Source organism: Mirounga leonina, unplaced genomic scaffold, assembly GCF_011800145.1.
Source record: "Mirounga leonina isolate KUSES-001 unplaced genomic scaffold, KU_Mleo_1.0 Mir_151, whole genome shotgun sequence".
NCBI lineage: Eukaryota > Metazoa > Chordata > Mammalia > Carnivora > Phocidae > Mirounga > Mirounga leonina.
In genome coordinates, this window is record NW_023270377.1 from 37,191,279 (window position 1) to 37,207,390 (window position 16,112).

General features: G+C 40.0%; 1 protein-coding gene across 6 annotated transcripts in view; it reads left to right on the forward strand.

Annotated features, from left to right (window-relative positions):
* Positions 1–16,112, forward strand: part of ANKRD44 (ankyrin repeat domain 44) — a 320,329-nt gene that overhangs the window by 189,210 nt on the left and 115,007 nt on the right. For all 6 annotated transcript variants that reach the window (XM_035007476.1, XM_035007479.1, XM_035007478.1 and 3 more), the window contains exons 8-9: positions 72–284; positions 9,003–9,081. In XM_035007476.1, the coding sequence (XP_034863367.1) occupies positions 72–284; positions 9,003–9,081 (292 nt within the window). The remainder of the gene's footprint in view (positions 1–71; positions 285–9,002; positions 9,082–16,112) is intronic.

Consider the following 16,112-nt stretch of genomic DNA (forward strand, 5'->3'; position numbering starts at 1 on the left):
CCCCCCCCAACAGCAAACGCAATAAAGAGACTCCAGTGATTTTACCTGCCCTCTCTTGGATTCATTTACAGATCGACGAAATCAACATCTATGGAAACACGGCCCTTCACCTGGCCTGCTACAATGGGCAGGATGCTGTAGTTAATGAGCTGACTGACTATGGTGCTAACGTGAACCAGCCCAACAACAGCGGGTTCACCCCTTTGCATTTTGCTGCTGCCTCCACACACGGTGCTTTGTGTCTTGAACTATTAGTAAACAACGGGGCAGATGTTAACATCCAGGTACGACACTCTTAGTCTCTCTCTCTGCTAGATACCTCTGCATTGAGCCTCTGTTTGAGCAAAATCAACTCTTGTAAATGGTGTCCTGTTTTAGAATCGGAACTCTGAGTGCCTTGACTCCCACAGCCTTGTCCTATATTGGCCTGCTATGGAAACTTAGCTGTGTTGTTACTGCAGAAGTGGTAGGACCAGCTGGAAGGCACTGAGGTTCTAGCCACCTGCTTTTGGTAGCTTAGTGAATGTTCTGGAGCAGAGACTGGGTCCCAGGGATATTGACGTGGCCTAGTTTCTAACACGGAGGTGGATGTTGAGCTGATATGGCAGAGCTGCTGAGAATCAAAGGAAAGCCTAATCCAATGATCTCAGGTCTGTTCCTAACCCTGGCATGGCCCACCAAGGAGTTTTTCAGACACTTTCCAGTAGTAAACCCTAGGTAGTGACTGTAGTAACGTAACATTGACCTAGTAGTGGTCAGCTGGTCCTAATAGTCTTTATTCAGCAAACTTACTGAGGACTATCTAGTGCCCTCTGTTTGGTTCTGAGGGAGCACTCCAGGATGAGCTATGAGCTCTGCTCTCAAGGAGTTTACAGTACGGTAAAGAAATAGTGTGCTCCGCTGCTCATGAGACAAGAGAGAATGTAATGAGTGGCGTGAGAGAGTAAGAGTATTGCAAACTATAAGAAGCAAGTCAACACTTGCTTCCTGCTTGGGGATCAAAAGTGATGCCTGCTTTTGAGCTGAGAGTTGGAAGATTGGTATCAGTTGAGATGAGAAGAGATAGAGTCTGAGAGAGGGCATTTCAGATAGAGAGAACCGCATGAACAAAGGGTTTGGGAGTTCCAGATAGGAAAAGCTCTGGGCAGACTCTAGGCTAGTAGTTAGCGCACTGTAACAGATAACCAAGAGGAACTTAGGCACTGCCCTCACCATCCAGGTTACATCACTTTGAACGCATTTAGGTTGTAGTGGAATATCCTCACCTGCACAAGGGACTTTGTGCTCATCCTCAGCTTCCCTTCTCCCCAGCATGCAGCAATCCTAAAGCAGGTCCCAGTGTATTCTGTCTCTGCTTTTGAAAAATGATTCTTTCTGAGATTTAATTTTAAGAATATTGGGTCAATCCATTCTAATGACCTTCCCTATTCACTATTAAAATCTTTTTACATTTTTTCTTATAATTTCTAATAGTGGGGAAATACGAGACAAATTTTCAGAAGAGCAATTTATTGAGCTTGAAGGGAGCAGAAATTATATGAAAGAAAGGAGCCAGGAACAAGCTGAAATATGACCGGACCAAGGAAGAAGGCTTATCAACTGGCTGAGGGGTTTGGACTTCTGTAAGCTGCGGGGACCACTAGTCATTATAGAGGTCATGTGATCCAGACTGAGCATAGAAATAGTAATCTGGTCACAGAACACCAGAGACAGAAAACAGGAAGGAAAAAAATTGTATATATGATGACATAAACATTTTAAATGTTTATATGGCAAAACAAAACAAAAAAATACAAAAAACAAAAAACCCTAACATATACAAAATTGAAAGAGGACCAACTCAGGGAAATGTTTCTGCATTATACATGATGAGCAGAGTTAATACGTTTAATATATAAAGAGCTCATATAAATCAATAAGAAAAAGTCTGATAACCTACTAGAAAATACGTGTAAAGGCAGGTCACAAGAGAGCGAAAACAATATCCATTAAACCTATGAAAAATATACAGTATCATTAGTAATTAGAAAAATGCAAACTAATGCACAAGTATATTTGCCTTTAAGGTTGGCAAATATGAAAAAGACTAGTAATACCTAGTGTTATCTGTGAAAAAATTAATATGCAATAAGTAAATATGACCTAATATTTAATTTTTAAAAAGTAATGTGTCTGGGTTATATGCATAGAAAGAGAAAAATACTAGGAATATATACCAATATATTATCACTGCAGAGAGGCAAAATTATGATTTGGATTTTTAGTTTCATTTTTATATATTTGTTTTAATCTTCTGATTGTGATACATAAGCATGTGTTATTTTTATATCCAGGTGAAAAAAAACCATTTTTGTTTTTATAAAAAGAAAATTCAGGTATAATGGACCTAGACAGAGGATACAATTAGAGAATAACTGGAAGTCGGTAAAACGTCTAGATAAGAGGTACTGAGGACAGGGGAGGGGGACAGCCAACAGAAGACAGAGGCTTTGCAGAAAGAAAATCAATGAAATTTGGTTGGATAGGAGTTGGAGGAGTTGAAGACAAGTGTAAGAACCAAAATCTGATTCAGAGGTGACAGAGCATAGGGCTTAAGTGTTCAGTTCTGAGTCTGGGCTGCCTCGATTCCAGTCCTAGCCTTGACTTTCAGTAATTATATAATCAGAAACAACCTCTCTTGGGTGTCTGTTTGTCTGTAAAATTTGGGAAATAGTAGCATCTTCTTCATGGAACCGCTGTGAGGATTAAACCAGTTATCTTATAGAAACTACTTAGAACGGTTTCTGCCACATGGCAAGCACTCAATAAACGATTATCGTTGTTAAGAGGGACATCAAGAGAAAGAATAGGCTTACAAGGTAAAACTGTTAAGTTTTTTTTTTTTAAAGATTTATTTATTTGACAGACGCAGCGGGAGAGGGAACACAAGCAGGGGGAGTAGGAGAGGGAGAAGCAGGCTTCCCGCGGAGCAGGGAGCCCGATGTGGGACTCCATCCCAGGACCCTGGGATCATGACCTGAGCCCAAGGCAGACACTTAACAACTGAGCCACCCAGGCACCCCTGTTAAGTTTAGTTTTTGAGCAGGTGATTTTGAGCCTTTAGTACAGCCAGTCTGAGAAAAACAATGATGGAACATGTGACCCTCCAGCATGGGAGAGCAGAAAAGAATAGAAGAAAAAACTTAGGCTGCCTCATTCACACAGGTGCAGGATCTTGGAAGCTGGAAAAGGATGAGGTCACCCAAGGAGAGAGTACGTCATAGCATGAGTAGAGAAAGGGATGGAGGGTGCCAGGGTCCATTTAGTCTTAGGATCGGGAGGAAGAGGAGGAAGAACCAGAAAACAGATGAAAAAAGAAGAGTTAAAGAAAATAGAAAGGAAATGGAGGGGAGTACAATGTCTTCATGGAGGTAGAGAACAGGCAGAAATGAAGAAGCAGAATAGATAAAAAGAGAATTTCAGAGTTCCGTATCTTGTAAGTGGAGCCCATCCAAGGTCCTAAATGGGGGTAAGGGAAGGTCTACGGGGGCATCAAGGAGATCAAAGAACTGTAACCCGAGGTAGGAAGAGTCATCGTATAGTGTTGAAGTCACAGAGGATGGTGGTGAGAAGACAGGAGGTTAACAGGTGGCCGAACTGGCAGTGTCCCCGAAACTTGTGATGCTTGTAATGCCATGCTGGTATCTGAGGGACATCCTCCAATTCTCCAAAGAAAGGAAAAGTATTACTGAAGTTAAATAAAGTAGCTCTCTTCACCAGCCCTCACTTAATTAATTCAGGGGGTTTTCTGATGCTCTCCATTCCCCTTTTGAAAGCATGCTGACTAATGCTCTGTGTGCCTGACAGCAAGGCTAGAAAGCCACTTTCTGGAACACCCACCTACTCCCCCCAGTTACCTGACCCAGTGCTCTGTTCAGAGTAGTTTAGGGACTCCAGCTATATATGGAGTGTATGGCAGTTTATGGCAGCCTTGTCCCCCATAAAATGGAACTGGAAAGCATGGCTCCTTAATTTTAATAATTGATTTTCCCCCATAGACTGCTAATCATCAGTAGAATATGAGAAATACCTTTTTTTAAAATCTGAGACTTAGGTTTATATATTATCTGATCTACATAAATGGGACTTTGGTTAAAATCTAGCCTTCTCCCTCAGTCTCCTTTCATCTCCTCTGTTTACATCCTCTGGTTTCCTTCTCTTGAATCCTCCTTCACGATTCCTGATGCACTCTGGAGGCACGGATCGTCTACCATTTCCGTGGAGCCATTTTGTCTGACTCTGGATGTGGCTTTCTAATTGAAGTTGTTATCTCTCTGTACCATATTGCTCCTTGGATTTTGAAAGTGTTTGTAGATCACAAGGCAATTTGTATTTGTTTAGATTTTCTGAAGTTTGGGGGAAAGAGCATATTGAAACGTAACCAGTACCCACCCACATGTTCACTTTGTTTTCCTCTATCCTCACAAAATACTAAAAGTGATGTCTTCATGAGCAATTACAAGACAATGGAGAGAGAAGGAAGGATGTGTGTCCTGCGCACATTTTACAATCCTTCACTTTCCTTAGATTGACCATGGCCCTGTCTCCGACTTTGTAATGTTGGTTTAATTGTGATAAGTAATAAAGACACAATACTTTTTTTTTTTAGATTTTATTTATTTATTTGACAGAGAGATAGAGAGACAGCACAAGTAGGCAGAGTGGCAGGCAGAGGGAGAGGGAGAAGCAGGCTTCCTGCTGAGCAGGGAGCCCAATGCGGGGCTTGATCCCAGGACCCTGGGATCGTGACCTGAGCCGAAGGCAGCCGCTTAGCCGACTGAGCCACCCAGGCGCCCCAAGACAAAATACTTTATACAATAATCCACTGAAGGTTCACTTGTATTTTGCAAATAGGAAGAGCATGAGAAGATACAAAATAATTTTTCTTCTCCATTACAGACTACATTGTAATACCTGTAACATCCCAAAACTCTTTCTAGAAGTGTTCAAAATGTTAAAGAAGGCACTAAATACATAGCTCTTCCAAATACTGCTTAGATGGATTTAGAAATTACCCTTGCCTGGTTGCCTACCTCCCGGTCACTAACATTCAGACTGCCCATGGTCTGAATTCTTTCTGTCCCTGGGCCCTTAGGTGAGCAGGTGTAGACGTTGTAATAGACGTTGTAAATGGTGAACCATTTGCAAAATTGGACTATGTATGGCTTTTTTGCAAATTAGGGTTTTAGATTGCTCTTCCCTTGAATTAGGAGGCCCTGTTGGGCTTCTGACACATTTCCCCTAACCCCCTGCAGGCTGGCTCTCTTGCCTTCTAGTAAGGCCACTGAGCTGTGTGACTCCAGGACGCCCATGCCACAGACAACACAATGCCTTCAAGTTCCTGGGTGGTAACAATGTCTTTGAGTTTAGGGAAGGTTTGGGGGATGTTGGAGGATGAGGAAAGAAGGCATTTGGTGTGGAAGACATGAATGGATTTCTGAGGAGAATGGTGGTGAAGGAAATTGAAACACTCCATTTAGTTCAAGGATTAATCTTCCTTGAAGGATGCTAAATTCTGCCCTGAAAGAGTACTGATATTCGTAAAATATTCTTAGTCTTTTTTGGTTTTCCTTCATGACCATGGCTGAGCCATGCCTAAATCAATAGAAGGGCTTCTTGCGTAATTAAAAAAACCTCAAAATAACAAAATTTTCCGAGCCCTAACTCTGATGGGAAAATGAGTCTAGAAATGGGAAGGAGACTAGAAATTAAGAAAAAATCTTATAAAAGCAAAGCTTTGAACAAATGGAAGAATTGAACATATCCTCTCCTTTGACAACGCAATGAATATTTTATCCTTGTCTGAAGTTCTTAAAACAGCAGTAACAGCAAGTCCCCCCCATGTGACAAATTTCTCAGGCAGATAATGAAACTCAGTAGGATTCCTAGTCTCAACCTGAATATCCTGAGTTCTAACTAGTAAAGACTAAATAAAAAGTATTATCCTTTGACCTTCATTAGTTTCCAATGGCTTTTTGAAATAGCAAGTTCCTTTTACATCCAAACCATGTAAGCACAACTGTTCCAAAATGGCTCCATGATATTCTCAGTGCTTCCTGTCCCCACCTCCCCCACCTTCTGCCACTATATCCCTCAGGGGAAAAAATCAGCTCAGGACTGGACTCGGTGATAGGTGAACCCAGGCAAAGATAGATCTGATATAGCTGTCCTTTGTATTTTACCAAAATTTGGTTGTCTGTTTATTTGTCCTTTTACCAAAGGCACAAGCACTCCATGGGAGAAAAGGGTGTGGTGTTTGTACCCCAGCTTTGTAAACTGCATACCACAGAAACTGGTTACTTCTGCTTTGGCTCTCTGGCTGCAATTTAGGTAGTTACTACCAAGTTGGTGGTTATTCCCTGGTAAAGCCTTTAAGCTGTTTTCTAGACATGGAAAAGTGCTTAGCTAAATATTTATAAAGATATTATCTAAGCACTGAAATATTTATGGCTTTATATATATTTAACTAAATGCTAATTAGTTATGTTTTCGATTAAATTTAAGAGAAAATACTGGAGCAAAATTTAAAGAAATAGCACCACCTAGGGACAGGTTAATGTCAACTCGGCGATTTCTGTAATTGTGTTCCCTTTCTCTTGGTTGCTGCTCCTTTTCCTCTAAAAATACCATTTCAGTAAAGCTTCAAGCTTACTTCCATCTTCCTTTCTCAGTCTTTTCTGACTCTGGTTATAATCATATTAGATGAGAAAAGATCCTATTTCCCCCCCCCCCCCATCTACCTGATGACTTTTCACTATAAAGATTCGATGCACTTAACCCTTCTGATTAACTCTTTCCTTGGCAAAGATTGTGCACAACTCCTTTCTTCCTTTCTAAGGAATAGACTTACAGGATATAATAAAAATTCTTCTGTTAAACCCTTGTTGTTTTATAAGCTGTTCCAGCCCCCTCAGTCTAAAGCAGTGGCTCCTAAACTTTAATGTGCTGTGCAGGTTAGAAATGGGGATCCCTTTATCCCAGTTCTGATTCAGTGGTCTGGGTTAGGGCACAGAACTCACATTTCTAACAAGAGCCCCAGGTGGTTTAGATGCAATTAGTCCTTGGTTCACTCTGAGAAGTACTTGTTCAAATGATTATTTGTTCCCATTTTGAAGTCATTTTTTAAATGTTTTTTAGGTTGCTATGTTTTCCTTTTTTTAAATTAAGATAGTTTCTTGTTTGAATATAGTCGACATACAATGTTTTAGCTGTACAATATATTAGTTTCAGGTGTACAATATAGTGATTCACTTTCTCTAGATGTTGTGCTGAGCTCACTGCAAGTGTAGCTCTCATCTGTCACCGTACGAAGCTCTTGCAGGATCATTGACTCTATTCCCTGTGCTATGCCTTTTATTCTCTGACTGGAAGCTTGTGTCTCCCTCTCCCCTTCACCCATGTTGCCTATCTCCCTACCCCCTTTCCTCTGGCAACTATCAGTTTCTTCTCTGTATTTATGAATCTGTTTCTGTTTGTTGTTTTGTTTATTCATTTGTTTTGTTTTTTAGATTCCACATATGCGTGAAATCATATGGTATTTGTCTTTCTCTGTCTGACTTATTTCACTTAGCATAATACCCTCCAGGTCCATCCATGTTGTCACAAATGGCAAGATCTCATCCTTTCTATGGCTGCATAATATTCCTGTGTGTGTGTGTGTGTGTGTGTACGCAATACATCTTCCATATCCATTCATCTGTCGATGGACATGTAGGTTGCTTCCACATCTCAGCTATTACAAGTAACACTGCAGTAAACATAAGGGTGCATATATGTTTTCGAATTAGTGTTTTCATTTTCTTCGGGTAGATACCTGGTAGTGGAATTACTAGATCATATGGTATTTCTGTTTTTAAGTTTTTGAGGAACGTCCATACTGTTTTCCACGGTGGCTGCACCAGTCTGCATTCCCACCAACAATGCATTTTAAAGCACAGGTATATGGGTTTCATTACAAAAATAAACCTGCATTTTTGAAATCTCATATTTAACCTTAGACTTTGGAAAATGTTTCTCCTGAGAGTTAGAAAAATAATAGCTACATCTATTTCTTCCTTTTTTTTTCTCTTTTATTAACAGTACCTGAATGAAAGGATGCACTCTGTCTATGGGGGATACTTAATATTTTCTTTTGGGTATTACTATTTTTAGATGAAATTCTATAAATGACTGTTTCTTAATAAATGTGTAGGACTTTAGTATTTGGTGTAATGATGATCAGTCTATAGATTCTATACATTTTTCATGTTTTGGCTTAATCTATATTGGGGAGTTCCATTATTTATATTTTAAATAATAAAGAGATGTATGAATTCAGCACATTCCCAGGGGATCATTAAAATGGCCATTTGCTAAACCATTGTATGTCTTAATCTTATGATTTCTAATGACTTAATTGAAGCAAGCGTTTCTGTTCTGGAACAACTAGAAGTGTCATTTTCTATGGAATCAGAATGCAGGGAGTGGTGGAATGCTTCAGGTCCATTCTGAGAGCTACAGTTATTCATAGCAGTTCAATCAACTTCAGGTTGGACAGGACCAAGCCAGTTAGCACATCATTTGTCTTTACTCGTATACTTCAGACAAAAGTTGAAAAAAAAAATGCCTTGAAACCATCTTCATCAGTAAATCACAAGAGAGAAAAAAGCATTTTGGATGATTGCGTCAGTTTGAAACAGGGTAGTTTAAAAATTGTCAGTGTAACTGGAAATTTCACATTTCTTCTCTAAAATAATTTTTACCTCTCTAAGCTTCTTTACAATGGGATGTTAGGAAGTAACTTGAGATATTATATATGCTTTTTCTTTTGCTTTCAAAATTATCTTTTACCTTTTTAAGTTTTTATTACACTTTTAAAAACATCTGAATTGACATTTTATTTTCAGGGCATTGATAGTAGTATCCATAGGGATGTTTCAGATTGACGTCACTGATCCATTGTTTCTCTCCCCCTCGTTTTTTAGAGTAAAGATGGCAAAAGTCCACTGCACATGACAGCTGTCCATGGAAGGTTCACACGGTCACAAACCCTCATTCAGAATGGTAAGAGAGATCCTTCCACAGTGTTGTTATTTAGACAGTGTCCTGATCTGAGTGTGGCTGTCAGTTATCTGAACATGAAAGATGATGCTCTGTTTTAGATTACAGTCTGTTTTATTAAGCTTAGATTTACACCATCTTTTGATGCACTTTGCTAAAAGCTCTTTTTCAAACATATCACCATCCAGCTTAGGAGCGAGAACATCAAGCCACTGTTCCTCAGTTAATTCCTAGTCAGTCAAAGAACATATGATTTTGAAACTGGAAATGATGTACTTATATAGGCTTAAGGTCCTGAACTTTTCACTCCGAAACTAATAGAGATAACTGTCATACATTTTCTAGCAGCAAATCTGAATTATTTTTAAGCTTTAGAATTCACCATAGTTTTCTAAGTTAAAACTCTTTAAGCTACTTGGGTAAAGGTAGGAAAAACGAGGTGAGTCAGAGGAAAAGCAGTTAAGTGCATGATATAAAAGATGATAAAGTCACAGGCTTGATAGAGACCTTGGAAAGTCACATAATCTAGTAATTTTCCAGGCTCACAACAAAGGTATACTTGAACCACTGGGTTGTCTCTGTAGCCAAAGTACTAGGGAGTATCACTTCATATTATGGTTCCTAATGCTATTATGGGTCATGGCCAGCATCTGTGAGGGGATTGACCTGGACCACACAACTACTGCTTTCTTAGCAAATCTTAGAGACAATTAAAAAAAAAATAACAGGTTTAGTCCAGATTTTATGCTGACATTACAAGTTCAGCAATTCCTAAACTATCTTTAGTTGACCCACATTTGTACTTCTCAAAATTCTGGCATTAGTCAATTTCTTGGACCTGTCTTTTTCTCATCTATAAGAATTTTGGATGAATTGTTAGTGATACTATGTTACATCCTCGGCACTCAAGTCATAAAACCAAAAAGTTACTTGACATGTGGATGGAAGATCAGCCAGGGCAATTATGCTTAGGAAGCAAAATATCTGCAGCAAAGCAAAGGAAATTTATAAGCATTTCAGTGTAACTATAGGGGACAATAAATCTTGACAAGTTTCCAATGAGCAAAGGAAGGTAAGATGAAAATGAACTGCACAACAACCATTAATTCTAATTTGAAATATGTGGAATGTCTTTGACATTCACTTTATTGAAGGGGACACTTTAATTATTTTGTTTTGCTTGAAGTAAACAAAGGGAGATGGGGAGTGACCCTAGAGTCTCTCCTTCTCACACTTTTCTCATCCTATGTATTTCTCAACTGCTTTTTTTTTTTTTTCCAGAAAGTGTCCACTGGCTGAAAAATAAATAAAACTAGGGAGATATTTGGTATCCATTTTTAAAAATATAGTGTGAATGTAATCAGTGGGCCTTATCTCTGATCAGAGAAAGAGCAAGTTTTCTCCTTGTAAGCACTGCCTTCCCACAGGTCCGTCCCTGTGGCCAGACCATCCTGGCCATCTCCTTTGAATCAAGGCCATGACCCATCTCCCCATGTAATGCTAGTGTGCTGACAACAGTCTGGAGATGCTGCTGGCTGCTTTGACCTCTCCAAAAAGCCATGCCTGTGGACCGGAAAGACTCCCATGCCCTCTCTGGACATCGCTGTAGACTTACAAGTTGGGATGAGATCTGAAAGAGAACCCATCTCTTGTCCTCAGTGATCAAGGAGCTTGTTTCAGAGCATTCTTGGCTGACCTGGCATCTTGCTTGTGGCTCAGGTGGGGTCCAGGGGCCCAAAATGATGAGCTATAGTGGCTATAATATATAGCCCATTATATATAATGATAAAGCTAACACTGATTGAGTGTTCACCCTGTGCCAGGCATTTGGGTAAACACTCCACATAAACCCATGAGAAAGAGGTGCTATTGTCACCTCCATTTCAAAGATGGGGAAACTGAGGCAGGGAGGTTGTCACTTCCATCAGGATACATGGCAGGTATGTTGAGGAACAGGGATTGAAACACAGCTAGTCTAACATCAGAGACTGAAATTTCAACCACTACCCTTACAAATGCATTCTCTGGATGAACAATGGCATGTTAAAAAAAATTTTTTTTCAAAAGATTTATTTATTGGTCAGAGAGAGAGAGAGAGAGAGCGCACAAGCAGGGGGAGTGGCAGGGAGAGGGAGAAGCAGGCTTTCCGCCGAGCAGGAAGCTCGATGCAGGGCTCGATCCCAGGACCCTGGGATCATGACCTGAGCCGAAGGCAGACGCTTAACCGACTGAGCCACCCAGGCGCCCCTAAAAAATGTTTTTTAACTTGAATTTTATTTACTTTAAGAGTCACTTATATCTAGACTAGAGTCACCCCTGTAGAAGGATGATTTGGCATTCTCTTCTCTCAGCTGACAATTCTTTGCATTCATTACGTGTGAGAACTGTGAGTTCTTCCATTTGACATTTCAAAAAATGCCCTTAGGGAGAAGAATAGGAAGCTCCTTTCTTTCCTCCTGTTTGTTGGCTTCCTTCTGGGAAAAATCCAGAGGCTCACATCCCTAGACCTGGTGTCTGTCCTCCAGAGTGGGTCACTGCACAACAGGACTCTGAACGCTGGTCCCACGTGGGGACATCAGTTGGCTCCCTAAACCAACAGAGCATGCTACTGAGGAACATTCTTTGTGTTTATTTGTTTTGTGAAATCACCCTGGTGTTTGGACTTTGTATGATATTTCTCTGCTTCCCTGGCTGTTCTCTATTCAGGGTTATTCTTTATAATAACTTTTTCCAGAATCATTCAGCATTGGTAAGACAATTGCCAAAAAAGAACAAAAAAAGAAAGAAACAAAAAAACCAAACACACACACACACACACACACACACACACCTCTTTTATTTTTGTAGGTAGTGAGCAAAGACTGCCTCTGCTGTTCAGTCACGTTGTTTGTTGTCTGAAGCTGGGTTGTCGCAGCCAGAGAGGGAAAGAACTGAATGAAGAAACAACGTGATGGCAGAAGGCATTTGATCCAGCCATTTGCACTAGGCCACTGCCTCAGATGCTGTCCAGCAGGTTACAAGAGTTCAAAAATGATGTTTTCTTCACAGAAGCTTTAAAAATAGAGTTTGAAAAGGAAGAGTCCAGTGATAGGTTAGGATGATTCATTGTGAGATTTTTGACCTTTTGGCTCACGAATCTTCCGAGGCAATTTAATAAGATGACCATTTTTGTTTGTGCAGGAAAAACTAACTTCAGATGAATGCTTAGATAATGCTGCATAAATTATCCCTTCTGACATGCTTTGCATACTTCTAAACTCATAAATGTTAATTTCCCTCATTAATTGTCAATAATCAATTAGTATCATTTGACTTGCAAGCTTCAAATGAGTAGTAAAGATATTTAATTTGCATGCCAGGCAAATCTTAAAGATTTTCAAGTGAAAATGGAAAGGTTTGGGGAATAACTATAAATGGAAATTCATTCATCTAGAGGTTCTACTTTTTTTAAAAAAAGATTTTATTTATTTATTTGACAGAGATATAGAGAGAGAGCACAAGTAGGCAGAGCGGCAGGCAGAGGGAGAGGGAGAAGCAGGCTGTCCGCTGAGCAGGAAGCCTGACACGGGGCTCGATCCCAGGACTCTGGGATCATGACCTGAGCCGAAGGCAGCCGCTTAACCGACTGAGCCACCCAGGTGCCCTAGAGGTCCTACTTTAATATAAAACATATTTCTGAATAACAAATACAGTCTCTCTTTTATTTTTCCACTAGTTATGATGTTTTTCTGAAATATATTTTAAGTGACAACAAAAGCATATGTTGAAGATAATTAAATGTATTTTTACAGTTTTAAACTGACTTATGAGGGGCGCCTGGGTGACTCAGTCGGTTCAGCATCTGACTCTTGATTTCGGCTCAGGTCGTGATCTCAGGGTCGTGGGTTCAAGTCCCTGTTTCGGGGGAGCCTAGTACTAGGCTCTGCACTGGGCATGGAGCCTGCTTAAGATTCTCTCTCTCCCTCTCTCTCTGTCCCTCTCCCCATTTGCATGCTCTCCCTCTCTCTCTAAAAACAAATAAATAAATAAAATGTTAAACTGACTTATGAAATAGTAGTAACAACAAGAAGAAACTTTATTAGCTCAGCCCCTTACCCTTTCCAACATTTTTCACTCTTTTCTTTCCCCGACCCAATTTTTGCATATTTGGGGCTGATAAACATAGAGGTTCTAACACTTCTTAAGAAGGTTTGGTGCCTTGGGGCGCCTGGGTGGCTCAGTTGGTTAAGCGACTGCCTTCGGCTCAGGTCATGATCCCAGAGTCCTGGGATCGAGTCCCACATCGGGCTCCCGGCTCGGCAGGGAGCCTGTTTCTCCCTCTGACCCTCTCCTCTCTCATGCTGTTTCTCTCTCGCTCGCTCTCTAATAAATAAATAAAATCTTAAAAAAAAAAAAAAGAAGGTTTGGTGCCTCTTGACTGGGAAGGACATGGAGTGTTACAGTGTTTGTCCAGGGCAGAGGTTTCCTTGGAGTCTGGGGATCTGCCTCCCACATCTCCCAGGATCAGTCCTGGGGGTGGACCATTTAGGCCAACCACTGTGGGCAGTTCGTAGACAGATACATGGACCCTGGATTATTCTGCAGTATCCATGGAAACAGTATTGCAAATAGTTTACGTTTGTCAGTTTCTTTATTGTCAGGATGTGGGGGAAGCCTTTCTAATCTCAATGCAAAATCTAAATATAATAATAGAAAAGGTATGAATTCCAAAAATAGGTTTTTTTCAGACTACAAGAACAAAGAAAAATGAAGATGTAGGGGGGAAATATTTGTAATATGTATTACTGATAAATGGTGAATCTCTTAAATATTTTAAGAGCCCTTGAAAATCAAGGAATAAAAGACCACACACACACACACACACAGAAAAGTGGTCATGAACAAATAGTGCATGGAAAAAGATAAACAAGTAGTCCTTCAGTATATTAAAAGATGCTCAATTTCCTTAATATGAGAAATGCAAATGAAAACTATACTGAAATATTACTCTCACCTATCACATGGCAGGTATTCAAAGGCTTGACTAGGCTGTGAGGAAAACACACTCTCATACATTGCTCATGTGAGCAGCAAAATGGCACAGGACCTACAGGTGGTAATGTGGCAAAATTGAACAAAACCACATACTCATTTCTTTGACCTAGAAATCCCCTTTCTAGGAATTTACCCTGAAGATACACCCAACAAATAGGAAACAGTATATGCATGAGGTTATTCACTGCAGCATTCCTGATGATAGCAAAATGATATTTACTACCTAAATGCTTATCCATACCAGACTGGTGTACTTAACTAGTATCTCCATGCAATGGAAAGCAGTAAAGTTGTACAAAAATGAAGAAGACCTCCAAGAAGTGATTTTTAGGAGTGAATTCCAGGATATATTGTTAAATAAAAAAAGAAAAAGAAAGCAGGGTAGTTTGTGTGTTTATTTTTAAAAGATTATTTATTTATTGGTCAGAGAGAGAGAGAACGAGCACGCACAAGCAGGGAGAGTGGCAGGCAGATGGAGAGGGAGAAGCAGGCTTCCCATTGAGCAGGGAGCCTGATGGGGAACTCGATCCCAAGATCCTGGCATCACGACCTGAGCTGAAGGCAGACGCTGAACCAACTGAGCCACCCAGGCATCCCACTGTGTGTTTATTTTTACAAAGAGAAACACAGAAAGCATATACCAAAACTAATGAAAATGATTATTGTAGAATGTAGTTGAGAACGAAGTAGAAGGGATGGAAATGAGAGTGAGCCTTAAAAATATATATATAATTTTGACTTCTGGGACGTGAATTTTTTACATATTAATAAAATAAAGCCAAAAGCTGGTAAAAAATTTGAAAACAAACAGAATCAAATGAATCTCAACTATGTATCCAGTTAATAATACAAGCATACAGAATAAAGAATTCAGGTAACTTTTGAACAAAGTACTCCCTATTTATGCTAAAATCCTTGCTGGAAAATTTGTTGGGAAATAGGATATTTGCACAGCCTCAAAGTACCACCCACAAGTTGTTTGTTAATTACAAAAGGGAAAAGACATTTGCAATGGCAAGTGCTGGTGGGCATCACCTTAACTAAATAATCAAGCCCCTTTTCTTATTGTGGTAAAATATATATAACATAAAAAGTTACTGTGTTAACTGTATTTAAGTGTACAGTTCACTGGCACTAAGTACACTCTCATTTTGTGTAAACAACACCACTGGTCGATTCTAGAACTTTTTCATCTTCCGAAACTGAAACTGTACGCGTTGCAAGTTATCAAAATTGGCATCATCCGGTGGACTAACCTGACCTTATGTGTATGTTGTGGAGAGGCAGTGGGAAGTGCACATCAGCTCTGCGGTAGTCTTGCCAGAATGTTCTGAATCGAACAGAGAAAGTAATCAGACAACTCTAGAATGCAGGACATTCCACCCCACTCCTGGCTTGACCTCCAAAGATATCAATGACATGAGACATGGATGGATGGATGGATGGATGGATAGATAGATAGATAGATAGATAGATAGATAGATAGATAGATAGACAGATAGAGAAAAGGCACGAGGATTATTTTACATTAAAAAACTGAAGGGACATGACAAACCAAATGGTAGCAGAATCTTTTGTTGGGTCCTGGATTTAAAAAACTAACAGCCAGGGCGCCTGGGTGGCTCAGTTGGTTAAGCGACTGCCTTCAGCTCAGGTCATGATCTTGGAGTCCCGGGATCGAGTCCCACATTGGGCTCCCCGCTCAGCAGGGGGTCTGCTTCTCCCTCTGACCCTCCTCCCTCTCATGTACTCTCTCTCTCATTCTCTCTCTCAAATAAATAAATAAAATCTTAAAAAAAAAAAAAAAACTAACAGCCATGGTGCATATTTTGGGGATAATTGGAGAAATTGGAATATGTTGTATATTACATAGAATTATGATATCAACATTAAATTTCTTTTTTTTAAAGATTTTATTTATTTATTTGACAGAGAGAGAGACACAGCAAGAGAGGGAACACAAGCAGGGGGAGTGGGAGAGGGAGAAGCAGGCTTCCCGC